Below are 21,964 nucleotides of genomic sequence, written 5' to 3'. Positions count from 1 at the left end.
TATTTTGAAATACATGCGACAGATATTCTGGACCGAAGTTTATTTTATTTATACACCATTCCTAGACACAGACAAAACAACTTACCTACATTTTATTGTTTCTTTAAACAAATCACGTAATGACCCATGCCCATGGTTCGGTCTTACTTCTCAGCAATTAACTTCATGCGACTCGATTAGTTTTTTATTTTGCCTTTTCTACTTTGCAGAAATAAAATTGTTTCTGCGTGCGCAGGAATCGATCCGTGGATTACAATCTTCAGACCACCATTCTATCGCATACTCTACGAGGGAGGATGGCTAAAGCAGGGAAACTGGTTTCTTTGTTCCACAGGCATACGCATATTACTCTGGCTTCGTTACCTCGATCTGTATGCGAATTTACACAACTAACACAGTCTTCAAATTTTACATAGGATTTCGCCTACAAGTTGTTACTAGCTTTAATGCTACATGCAACGTTGATAAAGCATTAAAGGAAAAGCACAAATTACAAATAGTGATCGAACTTACATCTGTAGTCACAAGAACAATACTATTCAAGGTGTCACCTCACCTTCCTATCTAGAAAAAGGCCCCAGTTTGATTCCCAGCAGGAGCTTATATGGTTCGGATTCCCGTTTCATAAAGCCTTTCAGCTAGAAAGGACGTTAAACTCAAAATCAACTGAACCTATCTAAAAGAAGGGCGAAACCACATTCATTACTCCTACCAGCTAAGAAATATTTATGCTCCATTTCTTGTTCTCATAAAATAATAATTCTGGCTGTCAATCCATAGATGTAATAATATTATTACGTTCATATGTAAACCTAAAAGAATTTGACATGAAGTACATCTCTCCTTTTCCTCTCAATAGCTTCGACTACGTCTTTTTCTTCTTATTTTGTCATTCTGATAATAATAATAATAATAATAATAATAATAATAATAATAATAATAATAATAATAATAATAATAATAATAATAATAATAATAATAATAAATGGACACTGTTTCCTCAGAAACTTGCGACTTTATGGTCTACAGTATAGAGTTCTGTCGACGACAACAAACTGGACATTATTTATAAAAGACCGAAAATCATTATTCACTGACTTCTTCTCTACGGCTGGAACTGCAAGAAATGATTACATTTCTTCGCGATAATGCGAATACGAAAGTGTAATGTTGTTGCGTTTCAACACAATTTCCTTTTCTCGGATGACTGGATAATTTACAAAAAACTTCTATTGTTGTAAAGAAAATAGAAAATATGTCTTCAGGGGAAGTAGATCTGAGGAGGCGTGAACTTGAGACAACGGTGTTGCCAATTACACCATCGAGACCGGCTTGTAAGCAAAGCGCTACATTGAGTGATTTCTCGAAAGAGTCCAACCACTTTACATCGCATTGTATTTTTCCTTGTTTCGTTTTTATTGAGTTCACTTTTTGTTTTTCGTACAATGCACAAAAAAACAAATACATTTGTCGCCACGATGCCTAGGAATACCATTTTAACAAATCAGCAAATACAAATCTGGGTATTGTTAAACAGTAAACATAACACCTCCTACCATGTCTAGAACTTTCGGTATTAAGTGAAGAATAGGGATAATTTGTATTATTTTTGGTCAATAGTTAAGAATGACGTCATCGAGGCTGTGTCTTGTCATCATAGCAAAACGGATGGAGCACTTGAAATATTTTTTTTAAATATACTGTATTTAGCATTTTGTCCACTAGGGTTTCTATAATTCATTAACAGATATAACGTAAGAGGAAGAGATGAACATAAACACCTTATTTTCAAATATGTGAGCCCATCTTCCGTTGTCCTTAAAAATCCGCTTCTGAGGGGTTAAAGGGGACTAGCTCTAAATACGCGGTCAATATGTAAAAGTGACATCATGATTGTCTGTTCGATCATCACGGGAAATCGAATAAATTGTTTGAAATTAATATTTGAAGACATTTAGTACTTGGAAGAAAGTGATTACCTGACGTATACTGGAAACTTGACAAAACTTGACGAATATATGATGAATTCATATTTTATTCGTAGTTACAAATGGCCACTTTATTGGTTAAAGGGAAAAGCAAAAGAGGGTCGAGCATGAATCGAACCCAGGACCCTTTGCAGTGAGACGTGGATCTTTCTAACTCTGTTATGCCATCACTTGATAACTTTACGCTTATTCCCATAGATACGTCGAGTTAGAATCTTTAAGACGCTTTTCCCCCATTATTTTTGGCTATTGCGCTCCTCCACTTTGTATTATTAACATTTTAAGTATGGACTACTACCTCGCGAAGAAAGGCCTCGAAGTTTTTTTTTTTTTTGTTTTTGTTTACCAAAGTCTGCTTTCTGGTTGTTAGGTTACTCTCGCCGGGCTTTCCTCACGTTACTTTCATACAATACATGTTATAATGGAGTGTTAAAATAAGAGAAAAAGAGTTTCTGACGAATCCCTTACCACATGAACACCAAACTCGGCATTTAAACTCCTTCTTAAAAATATTTGACCACGTGGTACATCGTTTTCGAAAATTCCAACTCTAGCAAAGAAAGCAAGGTAACTGCTACAATATCTCAATTCCCGATTTTGTGTTAATAAACTGGCCAAAGTGAATAACCATTTTAGCTGTTTAAAATAAATTTAGAATATTTTTAGCAGTGGCATTCACTTGGATTTTTTGATTTCACTTTGATTGATATGCTATCCAATTGGGGAAGAGGTTTGAATATTTCGGATATAACATTTGCATAAACTTATTATTCTCGTTCGAGGAATGAGCATTTCAGCTAGTATGTGCCTCACCTTTAAAGATTTCTCCAGCCCATATTCTTAAACGAATTGTGTATTCAATTTTTTTATTTTTACAATATATTTACAGGTCTTTTTAACCCGTATTAGGAACCTAGACATCGGCGCAAGCAAGTCTTCATCATTGGGGGGAGGACGACTAAGACCTATCACATAATGTTTTTTAAGCGATGTTCAAAATATTTATGAATTTGAAAAACAGTGTTCTGGAGGACCAAGGTTGCAGAATTGTCTTCAACATTGGGAGACAGGCAGATTTAATGTTTACTTTGGGCACCTCAAGTTCATGTCACTTTCCTTTGTGGCAATCGGACACTAATCATCACTTTTCTGACCAAAAAACACATTTCAAATCGGATTATTGTGCGGACAGTCCCCCTCAGTTCCAACATCGGAGGGGACATGTCCCTCGCATTCCACTAGGATTTGCTCCAATGAACCTAGAAGCGAACTTTTAGGAAACTAAAAATCAAGATTAGTTATGGGTCAAAATAGTACAGCGAGCGATCAACTTTTATACTCCGATTTGTGACTTTAATCTATTTTGGGTTACATGGAAATTGATCCAAGCTTGGCTTGTAGATTAATAGAGACCTTTCACAGTTAACAAACCAATCATCTTTCCTGAAACTGATAGTTCTAAGACTGATTGGGAGTGTAACATCCCTTTCAGCCCGAGACTTTATGAGACATTGTTCTACAACTTAACACTGGATCTCAAACTAAATGAACACCATCAGAAATCGTGCTCTTGATAGGGTTGATTCTATAAATCATATATTCTTTTCATTCTCACGTGAATGTTCCCAAATAGAATATGTCCTTCCAGAATACATACTGTCTTTCCACTCGGTATGAACACTAGTTTATTAATCATATTCTCATTAAATAGTAGACAAGATTTCTTTTTTCAACATACAGAAACATCTAATAATAAAAGCAAAATATACTAATATATTGCTTTATTTCCCTTCTTTCTATATTTTCACACAGATCAGTATCTCATTGATAACAGTGTGTTTTAAAAAACGCGTGTTCAGTTCACACTTAAGACAGAGATAAGACAGCCAGTTGAAAGCGCCTCAGGATATATTGCTTTACTCTTCTGCCCTTAGGCAGATATATTGCACCAACCTGCTACTTTCATTTCAATTACTTGTATATTTAGTTTCGGATATAAACTTATTTTTATATTTTATTAATGGAAATAAATTTAGAACATCGTTACTTTTGATCTACGTTGGTAGAATCATACTCACTGCCTTACATTATCACCTTAGACAGGAAAAATCTAAGAGAATGACATAATGACATCATTAAACTTTAATACTACAAGTAATGGCTGTTCTTTCGACGAAAAGAAAAAATATACTTGACGATTCGAACATGGATCAGCTGATTGGTATTATAGAGCATTAACCACTACACCACACACTCACGTGCTTGTTTTCTTGTATACACTTTAAATATTCAGCATACAACTTTTGTATCTGTCGTTGTACCGTATAACAGTTTCTCCGCTTTCCCTGCTTGTTACACCATTTGTGTTATTTGTTGTGTAAATTGCATTTGCAAACGTAATATATTTTGTTGTTTTACCAGGATACACAGCTTTAAAAGTTTTTAAGGTCAGTTAAATTTTGCCAACTGATTTTCTTATATCTTTTATGGCTTCAAGGGACAAACGATCCTATCCCGTGGAAAACATGCATAAACTTATGTGAAAGACCACATACATCAAGATAGATAGCCAAAAATAAATATAGTGAGAAGACAGCGCAGAAACTTGTTTCACGAATCACGTTTCAAAATTAAATGAAAATTAATGAAAATTCAGTTTAACGTCCTACGTTTAAGTCCATTAGGATTTAGATTTCATGGCTCTCGGCATCTATTGGCATTGTCCATTTAGCTAGTCAAGTTTGAAGGATGACGTCCCTCGGCGAGCACACTATCCGGAGAAAGGGAAGGAAGGAAGTGGCCTGGGACCTACAAATTAGGTCCCACCCCGGCATTTGCTAGTGTGAATGAAGAAAACGCAGGAAAACCTCATTCAGAATGGCTGACCTGAAAAAGCATTTTACATTCTTTCGACCGAGTTCCCCACCGGGAATCGAACCCATGACCGCTCGCATCAAGTCGTTTAGGTTAAAGGAGACGGACAATTAATAACAGTTAGCGAGGTAGTTAAGGTTTCAATTATTTTCTAACGGGTATCGAACTCCAGACTACATACATCAAAGCCGCACACGCTAGCCACTAGACTAGCAGGAAAGGATAGAACTATATTAAAAATGTTATACAAATTCCCCTTAGGTTTAGTATGTACCCACATTGTTGTTATTGACTTATTATTATTAACAGGCCGTTTACAAGGGGTGGTACTGAACGTATTGTGCAATTGTCGAAATGGCTACGCGACATTTCAATCTGCCATTTTGGTTAATTCCACTTCGAAACCGCAGATGATTTTTTTTGTGTGTGGTCTTTCAGTGAGACTTCCTTCCTCTGAGTGAAATTTTACGGTTGGTTTCGTTATGAGCTCATTCATACTTCCCTTGTTAGATTTGTATAAGTTCGAAATTGTTACTGTTAACTGTTATAATTCTTCAGAAATTCGATTTTAAATTATTATTAAAAGGCAGATGAATATCAATGAAGGGCAGACACCGTTACACAGGTTTTGGCAACTCCGGTCGGACCTATGTGTTAGTATTTTATACTTTCTGGAAAGGCTTTAAACGTATATGCCGTTGACCGTAATATGGAGCCTAGTGTTCAAACGGAATGAGTTAACGAGAAATTTTTGGTCAAATAGCCGGTTCACAAAAAATAAACGGGTACTTCTATTTGTGGTTCGACATCTTCTAATTTGAATTTTTACTAACTCAGTATTTTGTCCATTTTTGTACAGGCAAGAAACGCTTTTTTACACTCCGCATCAAAACAATAGCGACAGCCACCACACCGATCTCTATCAAATTTTCAAGATATATAAGGTTCCGATCTGGGACGACTTTTATCATTTCAGTTTGACGGTGTAACGTAGGAGCCGGAGAGAAAAAGATATATAAGTAAAAAAAATGAAAACGAAGTGAGTGTTTTTGTGACTTCATCACTCTTGAACCACCTGATCGATCTCTATAAAATTTTCAACATAGATGAGGTTCGGGCCTAAGATAGTATTTATATATTTACTTTTGCGATATAACTTAGTTGTGATGGGAGGGAAGAGTTAAAATAGAATAAATAAAGCTTGGTAACCCTTGAACCAAACGATCAATCTCGATCAAATTTTTGACAAAGATGAGATTCGGGGCAGAGATGATTTTTGTCATTTCACTTTCGCGGCGGAACTTGGGAAGGGAATAGGTGGGAGAGATATATAAAAGTAAATAAAACAATTACTCTTGAACAACCAAACCAATCTCTATCAAATTTTTAACCTAAATGAAGTTCGAACCTGAGATGGTTTCTGTCATATCACTTTGATGCTGTAACTTGAGGGAGGGGAGGGTTAGCGACATTTAAAAAAGTACGATAAATGACCGGTATTATTAGCGAATCTATAATTGCTGTAGTCGCTGAGATTAACAGTGACACATCAGATGTTGTTTAAATCCAAATTCAGCCAAGCAACTTGGAGGAGGAGGAGATCGAGAAATTTTGGAATCTTTATGACTGTAGGACTACACAGTACAATATACGAGAAGCATGTCGAGAAAGGAGAAGATATTTGAAAACAAACATGAAAATAACAGGGAAAGAAATTTGTTGTCATTGATGTATAAGTACATACATTTCCTACTTCTCGACGTAGTCACCATAAACTTACAGATATTTCTGATACAATGGGACAAGTTCCGAATACAATTTTTGTGAGAACCTGCTGGCTATATGCGCAACCGCACCAGCACAAATATCTTAATTTCCTCACTGTGATTGAAACGCTTTAATGCAAGTAATTTTTTCTGGTGAACAAAACGAAAGCAATTGCGGGGACCTAGGTCGGGTTGCTGTAAGGATCATCATTGAAAAGCTATCATCAAATTCTTTAATTGTCTCAACGATACGTGCAACATTGGAGATGGACGTTGTCAGGGATTAGCATTTCGTATTGCAGAATTCCTCCATTGATTTTGGACCCATATCACAAGATCATTCAGTATTTTGAAAAACACATTTTCCGTAATTATTTATCCTGGTTCTTAGAATTCCACACTCGAAACAAGATTGTCCTGAGTTTCTCAACGGATGATCTTCGTTTGAATTTCTACGAGTTTTGAGACTCAGAGTACCGCAATTGCTTTCACTTGCAAGTTGTATACGATATCCAAGTTACATCCAACGTTCTTATGTAAGAAATAAGTCATCCCTATCCTCCCAATGGGCCAAGAAACACATACATTTGTCATTCTCTGCAATTTATGAGTGTCGTTCAGCATTTTTAGCACCCACTTCACACACAATTTGTGCAGTCACAATTCGATGCGTTGTTTCTCTCAGTTACTCCTGCAAATTCTGTGGCAAGTTTACTTAGTTCGAGTCTACTTAGTTGTAGTACGACTTCTTGAAATTTGAATTTTAACTAGCTTAGAATTGTATCCATTTTTTCGAACGTAGATAAAATTCTATACAATTGAATTAGCAAAAGAGGAACATTTCAAAATTTGAACCTCTTCGATCACCTTTAGTTCGACATTAAATTCGAGTTTTAAGAAGCTCAGGTTTTTTCCCAATTTTGTCCAACAAAGAAAAAAAAATTGTACCATTCAAAGAAACGCGAAAGGGACTCTTCAAAATCTGGCCACTTCGATCACCAGTGGTGACACATCTTCAAATTCGTGTTTCAACAAGCTCAGATTTTCTTCCAACTTTGTCATTCAAATAAACGCAAGAGCACCATTTCAAAATTTGTCCACAACGATCACTTGTAGTGCACCTTTAAAATTAGACTTTTAACTAGGTCAGAATGTTGTCCAACTGTGTCCGTTTTTGCTCAAACAAGAAAAATGTGTACCATTCAAATCACCGAAAACCGGCCATTTCGAAACTTGAGCCACTTTATACACTCGTAGGGCAACAGTTAAAAACTCGAATTTTTGTACCACAGAGAAGAAATTGTAAAACTCAAATTGACAAAGGAGAGCTATTTCAAACTTTATGCACTTCGATCGCTTATTGTGCTCTATCTTCAAGTTTGATCTTAAACTAGTTTAGATATTGCCTAACTTTTATAAAGGAACTCCTTTGTTAATTTGAATTATATAATATTTTTGTATGATGCAAGCATGCACAGAAATTTGACAAAATTCTAAACTAGTTAAATTTCCAATTTGAAGATCTTCCAGTACAGGAATTGAAGTGGACAAATTTTGAAATAGAACTATTTTGTTAACCTGAATGGTACAATCCTCATAAAAATATTTGCGATAGCTAACGCCGTGCAGTTAGGCCACCCAATATACACCTTATCCCATAATCGTGCCAGGTAGAGAGACCCCTCTCTCTCCTTCCTTCTTTTCTCCCATACTAAAATCAAATAACAACTAGAGCACAACTCTTATTTCAAAATAAACATGTATTAGTTTCTATAAAATGAAATAACAAAACCGAGGTGAAGCAAGATTCATAAGTTGATAAAGGCGGAAACTGAAACAAACAAGCAATGAAAAATTGAAACAAATAGGTGTCTATTACACAGGAATTCAGAACTGAGGCAGAGAGAGGGAGAGATTGAGATAAAAGGAGAGAAGAAGGAAACGAAAAGGGAGAACAGATAAAAATGTGGAATTCAAACGTAGTAAGAAAAAAGCCTATTATTATAAAGTTCCGTTTCCAGAAATCCAAATGTAATATAGAAACCACTTTTTGTTCTTACATACTTTTTAGAACTATTGAAATTTATAGATATGCTTTAAACATTCATTAAGTCGCTTTCATAAAGGATAGCATACTTCATTTCCAGTAGAACTGTAGATTTCCGAGACACATCTAGGATAATGTCAAAAGTTTAATACACATGCTTTGTTTCCGCGTGGTTTGATTGCAATTTCGGTAGTGTTCATTGGACGTACTGACCCAAAATACAGCCTAATAACCCGGTAGCTAGCATTAGTCATATCCTCTATTTCAGACTATTAATGCAAACTGAATTAAAAAAGAACGAAAACGAAAGAGTAAGACAGCAAAAAAAGAAAATTGAATGAATGCTTTTTTACTGCTAAATTTCTATCAGAAATATCTTATATCAAAAGTCCAAACTGTATCGTAATGAAAACTTACAAATGTTTGAAAGGAAAACTTCATGTTCCTGATAGATGTAGCATGTTTCAAATTTCAACGTGAAAAAAATCACTTTCAGTTATAGGATGGGAACAAATTTTGTGTCGAGCTAGTATAAATAAAATTTTGTTTTGAAATAAGTAGAGAGGTTACCATTTTCTAGTATTTTCCGAAGATTTATCTGTTCCGATCATCCAGCATCAATTTCCTATCTTGCGGATATAACGTAATTTGCACAGATAGAATAAATATACTAGAGCTGAAACCGATCATTGTGTCAGTCAGATGATGTTGGTTATGTTATAGACCACCACTGAGGATTCAAACCCGTAATGATCCGTAGTAATCCGGTAATTCGACTGAGACTCGGTAACCCAGAGGTTGAAAAAGAGATTTTACTGACGTCTTTGTGTTCAAACAGTATTTCTGTCAGAGATGACCAGTACTGGATATTTTATTCCCAGAGCACAAAAAAACACGACGCCGAAGTTCCGAATTCATTAGATTTTCCAGACTAGGTATAAGGGGTTCTTGCTCCGTTTAACTTTGGAACACGCAGACTCACATAAAGTGTGTGTGTGAGAGAGAGAAGTGGAGGCGTGAAAGATGCAAAGACATTATAGGAAACGTCATGAAAGATTGAGAGAGAGTGGGCGACGAATATAAATGTGAAACATACTTATCATTACAGTGTATGATATAGAACGCACACACTGTTTATTGAATTATCGTCAGTGATGCCTTGTAAGTTCTCCAATAGAAGATTAATCTCTGTTTGCAGCCATTATGGTGTAGTGTTTCTGTCTCAGTCCGTTAATACGAAAAGTGTATACTGGAGATCAATGGTGTGTTTGGAATGTCCTGGAAATTCAATTGACGTTTCCCGAGACATTCGTAAAAGGTCTCTAGCATGATAGAGGTGTTTGCTTTCACTTTCTTAAGTATTGCTTGTCCAGTATTCTTCACTATCACTTTGTAAAAAAATCAACTTTGGCGTGAACAGGTTTTGAACCTATGTTATTTAGCTGTATTACTCATAAAGCCATAATGTTACCGCTACACTATAAGTCGTCTTAAATTTAGTGCTAAATATTACTTACTTTAGCCCTGATCTCCGGAACGAACCGGCTTCTTCCTGTAAGGCTATTTGCACAAAAATGCACAACGAAATTAATTTATTCGACAGCCTAGAGAGAAATTAGTGCCCACTAAGAAAATGAGAAACATACAATCCAGGAAAAATTTACAGAAATAAGACATATTTTGCAGTAATTTCGCCGTGCAAGTTAAAAAGTACATGGATAATAATAATAATAATAATAATAATAATAATAATAATAATAATAATAATAATAATAATAATGTTCACATTCACAGAGTAGTTGTATGTTATTATTATTATTATTATCAGCATTAATTACTCCCATCGCTGGGTTAAATTACGAAAAAGAGAAATATATTTCGTTACTCAATCAGTTTTTACTATTACTAAAGCGCTGTTTGATATAAGTCGTTTCCGGTGAGTTTTATAAATCCCCTCCCCACCCTATCTTGTGAAGCATAGCATCTACCATGTCATTGTTTATGTTAGCGAGGTGGAAAACTATGAATTCGTCACTGATATTGGTCATTTTATATATCTACCCTCCTCCAAGTTGCTTGGCTGAATTTGGATTTAAACATCATCTGATGTGTCACTGTTAATCTTAGCGACTCCAAAAATTATAGATTCATTAATAATACCGGTCATTTATCGTACTATTTTAAATGTCGCTAACCCTCCCCTCCCTCAATTACAACATCAAAGTGAAATGAAAAAAATCATCTCTGGCCCGAATCTCATCTTTGTCAAATATTTGATCGAGATTGATCGTTTGATTCAAGGGTTACCAAGATTTATTTATTGTCTTTTAACTCTTCCTTTCCCTCACAACTAAGTTATATCACAAAAGTAAATATATAAATACCATCTTAGGCTCAAACCTCATCTATGTTGAATATTTTATCGAGATCGATCGGGTGGTTCAAGAGTGATGAAGTCACTAAGACACTCACTTCGTTTTCATTTTTTAGTTATATATCTCTTTCCCTCCGGCTCCTACGTTACACCGTCAAACTGAAATGATAAAAGTCGTCCCAGATCGGAACCTTATATATCTTGAAAGTTTGATAGAGATCGGTGTGGTGGTTGAAGAGTTATTATTACGTTTTATATATTTTCATATTTCTCCCCTCCTCCTTTCCCTAAGTTCTACCTTCAAAAGGAAATGACAAAAAAAGCTTTACAGGCACGAATCTTACCAATGTTGAAAATTTGATCAAAATCGGGCGCTTGATTCAAGAGATTAGGAGCCACAAACATAGTTCCTTTCAATTTTATAATGTAGGTTATTATAATTATAATTATTATTTTTTATTTGCGTACTTTTGAACATGCATGCAGAAATTACTGCATAATATGCTTTTGTTTCTGTAACTTTCCTGGATTGTATGTTATTTACTTTATAAGTGGGCACCAATTTCTCTCCAGGTCGTCGAATAAATGAATTTCGTTATTCACTTTGGTGTAAATAACCTTACAAGAAGAAGTCGATTCCTTCCAAAGATCAGGGCTGGCTTGTAAGTGATATCTGGGTTGTATTTACAGGTGGTATCGGGGTGTAGTGGCAATGTAATGAACTTTTAAGTAATACAACTTTTTAACATAGGTTGAAATCCAGTTCACACCGAAGTTATTTTTTTCACAAAGTAATTGTGAAGAATCGACTTATCATACTGGACAAGCAATACTTAAGAATGTGAGAGCAAACGCCTGTATCATGCTAGAGACCTTTTACGAATGTTGGTCGGGAAACGTCAATTGAATTACCAGGACATTCCAAACACACCATTGATCTGCAGTATACACTTTTCGTGTTAACGGTCTCACAAGACAGAAACACTACACCATAATGGCTGCAAACAGAGATCAATCTTCTACTGGAGAACTTACAAGGCATTACTAGCGATAATTCGAATAAACAGTGTGTGCGTTCTATATCACACACTGTAATGATAAGTATGTTTCATATTTATATTCATCCCTTCTCACTCTGTCTTTCCTCTGTCTGTGTTCTTGATGTTTCCCTATCATGTCTTTGTATCTTTCAGTTCTCCTCTCTCTCTCTCTCTCTCTCTCTCAACACACACACTTTATGTGAGTCTGCGTGTTCCAAAGGTAAACGGAGCAAGAATCACTTATACCCAGTCTGGAAAATCTAATGAACTGGGAACTTCGGCGTCGTGTTTTTTGTGCTCTGAGAATAATATATCCAGTACTGGTCATCTCTAACAAAAATACTGTTTAAACACAAGGGAGTCAGTAAAATCTCTTTTTCAACCTCTGGGTTACCGAGTCTCAGTCGAATTACCGGTTTACTACGGATCATTACGGGTTTGAATCCTCGAATCAGTGGTGGTCTATAACATAACCAACATCATCTGACTGACACGATGATCCGTTTCAACTCTAGTGTATTTATTCTATCTGTGCAAATTACGTTATATCCGCAAGATAAGAAATTGATACTGGATGATGGGAAGAGATAAATCTTCGGAAAATACTAGAAAATGGTAACCTTTCTACTTATTTCAAAACAAAATTTTATTAATTGTAGCTCGACACAAAATTTGTTCCCATCCTATAACTGAAAGTGATTTTTTTCACTTTAAAATTTGAAAATGCTACATCTATGAGGAACATGAAGTTTTCCTTTTAAATATTTTTATTTTTTCATTACGATACAGTTTGGACTTTTGATATACGGTATGTCTGATAGAAATTTAGAAGTAAAAAAGCATTCATTCAATTTTCTTTTTTTGCTGTCTTGCTCTTTCTTTTTCGTTCTTTTTTTATTCAGTTTGCATTAGTAGTCTGAAATAGAGGATATGACTAATGCTAGCTACCGGGTTATTAGGCTGTATTTTGGGTCAGTACGTTCAATGAACACTACCGAAATTGCAATCAAACCACGCGGAAATAAAGCATGTGTGTTAAACTTTTGACATTATCCTAAATGTGTCTCGGAGATCTACAGTTCTACTGGAAATGGAGTATGCTATCCTTCATGAAAGCGACTTAAGGAATGTTTAAAGCATCTCTATATATTTGAATAGTTCTAAAAAGTATGAAAAAACAAAAAGGTCTTTCTATATTACTGTTGGATTTCTGGAAACGGAACTTTATAATAATAGGCTTTTTTCTTACTACGTTTGAATTCCACATTTTTATCTGTTCTCCCTTTTCGTTTCCTTCTTCTCTCCTTTTATCTCAATCTCTCCCTCTCTCTGCCTCAGTTCTGAATTCCTGTGTAATAGACTCCTATTTGTTTCAATGTTTCATTGCTTGTGTGTTTCAGTTTCCGCCTACATCAACTTATGAATCTTGTTTCACCTCGGTTTTGTTATTTCATTTTATCGAAACTAATACATGTGTATTTTGAAATAAGAATTTTGGTCTAGTTGTTAGTTGATTTTAGTATGGGAGGGAAGAAGGGAGGAGAAAGAGGGGTCTCTCTACATGACGCGATTATGGGTTAAGGTGTATATTGGATGGGCTAACTGCACGGCGTTAGCTGTCGGTATTGTTTTGATGCGGAGTGTAAAAAAGCGTTTCTTGCCTGTACAAAAATGGACTGAAAATGGACAAAATACTGAGTTAGTAAAAATTCAAATTAGAAGATGTCGATGTCTCTTTACTATAGAAGTACCCGTTTATTTTTTGTGAACTGGCTATTTGACCAAACATTTCTCGTTAACTCATTCCGTTTCAACACTAGGCTCCAAATTACGTTCAAGGGCATATACGTTTAAAGCCTTTCCACGAAGTTAATGTATCAGTACAAAATACTGACACATAAGTCCGACCGGAGTTGCCAAAACTTGTGTAATGGTGTCGGCCCTTAATTGATATGCATCTGCCTTTTATTAATAATTTAAAATCAAATTTCTGAAAGATTATGTCAGTTAACAGTAACAATTGCGAACTTTAATCAAATCTAACAAGGGAAGTATGAATGAACTCATATCGAAACCTACCGTAAATTTCACTCAGAAGAAGGAAGTATCACTGAAATGCCACACACAAAAGAAGCAGCTCTCCTTTCGAAGTGGAATTAACCAAAATGGCAGATTGAAATGTCGCATATGCATATTTGACAATTGCACAATACGTTCAGTACCACCCCTTGTAAACGGCCTGTTAATAATAAAAAGTCAACAACAACAATGTGGGTACATACCATACCTAAGGGGAAGTTGTACGGTAAGGTGGACCTTGACAGCAGCCATCTTGAAATCCGCCATCTTATAATTCATGTCAAGTTTTGTAAATAGAAATAGGGCAGTACGATACATGATTTTGGGCTAGAATTTAAGCAGGAAAACAATGGTAGCAATATTTTTATGATACACGCATTTGTTAAAAAGATGCAGGCATATTTATTGTGTATGTTTCCATGTAGACACCTCCCGTGTGAAGCAGCTGTCCAACAATTTGTAAAATACAAAAATATAGGAAACACTCTCTATATTTTCCCAATTTCTTCCAGATGTTGTTGAGCTCAAATAAACACTTGTAGGATATTAGTCTACAAATTTGGTCCAAATTGGTTGAACAGGGGCAGAGATAGAACAAATAATACGAAAATTTAGCCAAAATCGCTAATAACAAAATCGTTATATTAAATGCTGTATGTGCAATTTTCCTCTGATCTGTCTCATTTCTGATTTTCTTTCGTTTCTCATTGAAATATATTGTGGAACTATCAAGTAGGAGTTACATTTCAACAGCGACAATTTATTTTTGGAGAGCTGCTTCATTCGGGAATTGTTCACATGGAAATATGCACAATAAATATGCCTGTAACTTTTTACCAAATCCACGTATCTTAAAAGTATTGCTACCATTGTTTTTCTGCTTAAAGTCTAGCCCAAAATCATATCTCATATTGCCCTATTCCTATTTACAAAACTTGACCTGAATTCAAGATGGCGGATTTCATGATGGCGGATTTCAAGTTGGCTGCTGTCAAGGTTCACCTTACCGTACGACTTCCCCTTAGGTATGGTATGTACCCACATTGTTGTTATTAATTTTTAATTACTAACTGTCCCTTTACAAAGGGTGGTACTGAACATATTGTGCAATTTTCGACATGGATACGCTACACTTCAATCTGCCATTTTGGTTAATTCCACTTTGAAAACGCCGCTGCTTTTTGTGTGTGGTCTTTTTGTGGGACTTCCTTCCCCTGAGTGAAATTTTACGGTAGGTTTCGATATGAGCTCATTCAAACTTCCCTTGTAAGAACTGGTTTCGTTTACAAAAGAAAAGAGAAAACTTTCCCGTAAAATTATATCTCCCCCGCCCTCTCTCTCTTTCTCTCTCTACATTTGTTTGTGATTGAGATTCGCTGCTCTGATGCCTTTAATTTCTAGTGTAACATACAAACGAGAGGAGGATTATCTAACACTGGCAAACGTTTCTAGAGCAAGGGTATAATACAAATCGTCTTTAAGGATAAAATAAAGTTATATGTAACTATTTTAATATAATTTATACTTACTATATTTGTCTTTATAAAAATTTTGTTATTGGTTCTATTAATAAAATTACTTTCTTTATTATTTTTTATTATTATCCTATTATTCAGAGAGACTATCGTACCAGGTGTTGTAGGGAACGAAGATTCAAACATCGATCTGACTCTCTCGATTCTTGTGTTACCTACACAAATGCAGGTATAGTTTTTTATGTTAAATTCATATCTGTAAGCATTATGAGCTTATTTTAAGGACATCTTAAAAGCAAAACTTTAAAATAGCTATCACATGCTGTATAAAATAATATTCTTTATTTTACACATAGCTTTATTGCTTTCGAAGCATCCTAGAGTAAAAGTTACTAACAATTTTTTTTTTAAAAAAATGTCATTCCACTTCGTTCGAATCTGTCAATTTGCTATTGTCACCTGAAACATTTCGTTCTGAAATATCTTCTACGCATATGCAGATATGACACCACTAAATAAATATCGATCTGGATAATTAACAACATTGCCGCAACTATTACATTGTCGCAATAAGATATATTGTACACACTATATGATTGGTTGTCGTCTAGTTCCAAAGCGACCCTTGTCATTTATATCAAATCCCGGAAAAGTGACCAAAAAATGTAGACTCGATGCATTTTTTTGAACTGGAAATATTTGAGGATGCTCATGAGTTTTACATGAACACACTGAAGTATTTGCAGTTCTAGAAAACAAGCAGATTCAACATTTTTTACTTTCCTTGGATTTGCTGTAAATGGACAACAGCCGTTTTGATACCGGAAGGCTGAAATATTAATTAGTGTTTATTAAATTCCGTCTATCGTGAAGGAAGGCCAAATTGCTTGGAGTTATTTGTTTGGTTTGTTGAGCAAAGCTGTAACAAACGGAATTTCAAATTGGCAAAAGCAATGAGTCAAATGAGATGAATAACCGTCTCTAAGGACCACTATTTTTAAGGCGACTTATATAGAAATATAACGTTTCAGGGCATCTATGACTACCATTATTTTTGAGCAGAAAAAATTAACAAAATTGTATAATTATTTTTTGAATTTAACTGAAAGGACGTATCTAATATTACAGTATTATACAAAACCGCACATACATGCATATAGAGTAACTAACAAACAAAGGTAATGTTTTAATTGTAACATTTAAATACTGTAATGCTTTTCTTTTTTCGTAATCCATCGTAATATTTTGTATATAGACTTCTTACCTAATCATTCATGCTTTTGTTTATCATTATATGATTATATTTAAGGATAAGTTTCGAGAGAAATTTATTAACAATCCTTTCTTAAATATTTCATTTTTATGCTTAACTGAGTTTTTGTAATTGAGAAAAAACCTTTAATTTTTAGAACAGTTTTGATTTTATCAGTGTTGTCCTAGAAACTCTTAAGACCAGACTACAAAATTGCTGCTATCTTAAAGACTGCTATCAACGTTAAATATTTCTTTGATTTATGTTTTTTTGTTTCTATTGTTTCAGCTTTTACCTTTAACTATTGTCATTCATATCTTTTTTATTTTTACGTACAAATCTTCGATAGTTTCGTGATTAACATTGCTACCAGTAAATTTTTGAAAACATCTTTTACAAATATACAAAAAAATAACCATGATATTGACATTGTTCTCATCTGAGAATCATAACCAGCCCCTTTAGAACCACATATATTTACCTAACCTTTATTAATACGTGTTTAATATGTTTACTGTTAAGAAAGTTTAAACAAAGAATAGCTTTTTTTTAAAGGTATACTTCGTTTCTTATCAATAATATCAATAGTACTTTTTGTTAATTATTTCAATAATAGATATCAGTACATATACCCGCAATAGTTAAACGTTTGGACGGCATATTTGAGATCTCTGAAAGCTTTATTGCTGTGTTGAATGAATATTATTGTATTGAATATTGTTGCTTGTTGTTAGTACAATTTACCTTACATATAGAATCTACGTAGCCTCCTATACATTTGAGCTGAATTTGGCTATCTATCCTTTTTGGATTTGAGATAAGTGGAGGAATTATCTATTTACAATTCATTTTCCACTAGCATTAATATTAATACTTCCATTGGTATATTTCAATGGCACTAATGTTAATGTTTCACGCTTTCTGACTATGTTCAAACTTCACACTTATACATTTTTCACTCCACTTTTGGTTAAAGTTCAATGTTAGTAACTAGGTTTCATATAAAGCATTCCTTGCATTAACACATTCTCAGATAACATTTAAAAACAATAAAATTATAATAAAATACAAATTTATGCTGCATTGAGTGTATCCTAGGGAAAAAGGAAATTCACAGTTTTAGTAAGTGAGTTGGATAAGAGACGGTAGGGAGGGAGTAAAGTTGAAAAATGTTGAATTTATTGGTATGAACGTAACGCATATATATATATATATATATATATATATATATATATATATATATATATATATATATATATATATATATATATATATATATATACTTTGTAATTAATATTTATTATGCAAATAGAGACATAAACAAAAAAGTCTCTTTTGGGTTTCAAGCTACGAGCTATGACTGGGAGAGATTGATGTATGGTAAAAGTAAGATCGATAAAAAATCTGTCTTGGGAGAAAGATTAGAGTCGAAAGCTACACACATTTAAAGAATCTTCGCAAAGAATTGAATCTCATTCATTTGCATTTCTTTTAAAATGGTAATATACCTTTAAGAGGTTTACGTTTGTAAGATCTACAAAATACGAAGTAAACAACTTATGTTACGTTTATATTTTAATCTTCTCAGAAGCAGTGTATTATTGGTAATGGATATTGTATATTTGCTTCCCTGTTTCACACAGTGAACTAAGATAAACAGAGTAAGACAAAACTTGTGGCATGGATACCTTACATCACTAATGTGTATGTAAGAGAAAAGGTTGTCGTTACCAAATCAGCTTGTAGCAAATTATTATAGCTGAGGTATTTCAACTTTTTTTCATATTAAAAATGTATTACTTGTTTTTGAGTGCATACTAACCAAGGAGTACGGTCATCTCAGACGTTTGACTACGGAGTTAATGGTGATTTTTTAGAACTATATTCATAGAATACATATATTCACAGAATATATAAAAACAGAATACAAATTAATATAACAAACGTCTGGAAGTGATATATGATTTCGGGATACTCATAAAAAGTATTTTTTAGCACTTAGCATATTGACTATATTGTCCAAGTTAGCGAAGACCAGAAGCATGGAAACAGCAACTTCGAAGCGACAGATATCAAAGTGTGCAGAGACACAAACGTACGTTCATCATTCATACCCAGGAGATGCTGAAAGTGATGCCAGGGACAGGGACATACATAACAAGACAAGATCATATACTGGCAAACCCTTTTTAAGACTGCTGAGTCATGCCGAACACTAGCACAGGTGTTATGGGTACACTGTTTCAAGTTGTCGACATATTTAACAGTAGTAATGACACTTTTAATGAATTCAGGTAGATAAATATCCAGTGGATTCAGGTTCGGGAAACGGAGAGGATAATGCACTGAATCGCCACGGCTGATCCAATTTCTTGAGAATTTGATTTTCAAGCACCGCCGGAAATTTACATTGAAGTGCGAGGGAGATTAATGATACATGTACATATACCACGAGTTGCGGTGAATCGCTAGAACATTTTCCTGTAATTCGGGCAGTATATACTGCACGGTGGTCAAAGACTGTGCTCCACCCCGTATTCGGATAGTATTATGGGCTGATGACTTGATCATGACAATTACCAAACAACATATTGATTTGAATTTCGTGTTGATGATGAGTGGCAACCGGGCATTGCGATGTGCATTTGCCCACGTCTTTGTGTTATGCATGTTAGCGAAACCATTTCTTGCAAACGTGGCCTCGCCTTTTAACAGCACTGATGTCTGAAACTCGATGATGGTAGTGGTCTGCTTTAAGAACCACTATCAGAATGCTTCACTTGGTTGGAAATCCATTCTGTCAGTCATTACCATTACTCTTAATGTTCATCTAGAAATGGATGGAGCTGAGCTGCATCCAAAACATAGATGAAAATCGGTATATCCACTTTGTGGAAGTAGATATTTTAGTCTTTTGCAGAATGCAAGTTTGTCTCGTTTGTTGAATGTTTAACTCTCCTGCATGATTAACATTTATCTGGTTGGTTAAACACTTCGACAGGATGAAGGTTTGTCTGATGGTTCAACGTTTGTCTTCGTGCAATTTACGGAAATGAGTACACCTTATAGTTGTTTTCAACTGGCAATAAGCCATGTGTTAACGGTAAATGTTCATATTACGTATTCACCCACTAGACACGCAGATTGCTCCTCCCTACTTTTATCTACATTACTTTTCCGTATTTTGAACAGTCGTGAGTGTGTATGTGAAAAAAATGAACTCTGGATTAAAAGCGGGTGGGTAAGTGAAATCTAGGAACCAAATACGATACCAGCTTTCGCAAATAATGCGGAGCGAAACGTAATAGAAGGCATGCAAAAGGCAATTGCAATTGCTGTGCTTATTATCGCAAACCAAAAACGTTGAGTTTAGCTTTGCGCTGACGCAAATCATTATGGGATATGAGTGCCCGGGTACAACTTTAATAATAAATTGAAAAAAAAATCTGAACAGTCGCAAAGACTAAACTTTGTACATAAGGGTCCATATAGACATTAGATACGAACATTGAAAACTATTGATATCATAACAAATTACAGTCTATAAGCCAAATTTCAAAATAGTTTCGCAAACTTTTGCCACTCGAAGAAGAACGCAAATAATGCAATGAATAATTATAAATGCATGGCAAGTAACGCAAACTAAAACTCAAATTTTCATTTCGTTAAGGCAGTCCACTTCTGAATGAAGCCCTATTAAGCATTTTAAGACATTCCCTAACTACGACCTAGTTACAGCGTATATGAAAGTACACTTTAACCTATGAATATTGTAATATTAATATACATTCCACACATTTTATTTACGTTTGGTGAAGTATGGTATCATAGGAGACCACCAATGTTACACTTTGCTGAGCTTAGAATACCAACCTACCTATCCTAACATAAATTTTATGTTGAAAACAAAAAAATAGGAATAATAATTACTGAATCCCATCAACACTATATTACAATAAGTTAAGCGTATCACACATTGTTGTGCATGAGTTTGTGGGTAGTACAGGGTCTCCCATTTAAAACACAAGTCGAAATTAGGTATACGCTAACTTTCGCACGGAATGAGATAAACGTGCAAATGATACGCCGATTTTTAGCTTCATCCATGTAGATACTCATAAACATAAAAGCACCTAATGAAGTTTGCGTGTATACATGCAGTTTTGCCAAATGTAAGTCAAAGTGTGACAATATTTACTAAAATTGGTAAATCGCATGTCACACTTATGCATGGACATGCAGTCCACAAATTACATCGCCAATTCCTTGGCTAGATCGGTAGTAATCGTCCTCGAAGAAGAACGGTTCATTTTCACCAGCATTTTGTCCAGAATTCTGTCATTAATGGAGTACCCGCTGAAAGGTGTTTTTTGAAGTTTTACATTACGCGCTATCAACACTTAGTGTGCTTAAGTTCATGTGTGTTTAGGTACTGTTTATCATATCGAATCATTGAAAGCACTAAACAAAAACAGGGAAAACGTATGAAAATAGCCTAACTTCATGCACCCTGCAACCCTATGTGAAAGGAACGGAAATGTAACTTCACAATAGATGTTGAAAATGCCCGCCATTCTCGTTGAAACAAAGATTCGCAAGTCTTATCATGTTGGAAGCAACTTCACGGGCAGTTGACAGGTTCATTTCCTCAATGGCTTTGCGAATGTTGGTTTTCAGGTAGTGTACAGTAATTCTGTTATTTGTATACACGATTTGTTTTTAAAATCTCCATAAGAATAAAGTCTGGAGGTGCAGTCTGGGCCACAAATGTTAATTTATTACTGTGCATCGAAAAGTTCCGTCAAGATATACAGAGTTTCGTTTGATGTGGGACATGTAGCCCTATCTTGTTATAACCAACAATCGCCTGTATCAGGTTCAAGAATGGAAATAAATTGGGTGATTATGTCCAGATATAGGTACCGTATATTGACCCAATTTTTCGAGGTCATAACATTTAACACCCACGCCTATCTTCTCTGGATGAAGTGGTTGCTCGTGTAACACATGGGGATAATCACTTGACTTGGGCGATAAGTTTGGATATTCACATACCAGTTTAAATGGAA

At 34.8% G+C, this 21,964-nt stretch overlaps 1 protein-coding gene across 1 annotated transcript in view; it reads left to right on the top strand.

Annotated features, from left to right (window-relative positions):
* Positions 1-21,964, top strand: part of LOC145685919 (uncharacterized) — a 203,004-nt gene that overhangs the window by 121,180 nt on the left and 59,860 nt on the right. The window contains exon 11 of the mRNA XM_081758687.1: positions 15,785-15,872. Coding sequence (XP_081614813.1) covers positions 15,785-15,872 — 88 coding nt within the window. The remainder of the gene's footprint in view (positions 1-15,784; positions 15,873-21,964) is intronic.

The sequence above is a fragment of the Thermobia domestica genome, chromosome 5, assembly GCF_964235325.1.
Source record: "Thermobia domestica chromosome 5, izTheDome1.hap1.1, whole genome shotgun sequence".
NCBI lineage: Eukaryota > Metazoa > Arthropoda > Insecta > Zygentoma > Lepismatidae > Thermobia > Thermobia domestica.
This window is presented reverse-complemented; position numbering and strand designations above follow the sequence as displayed.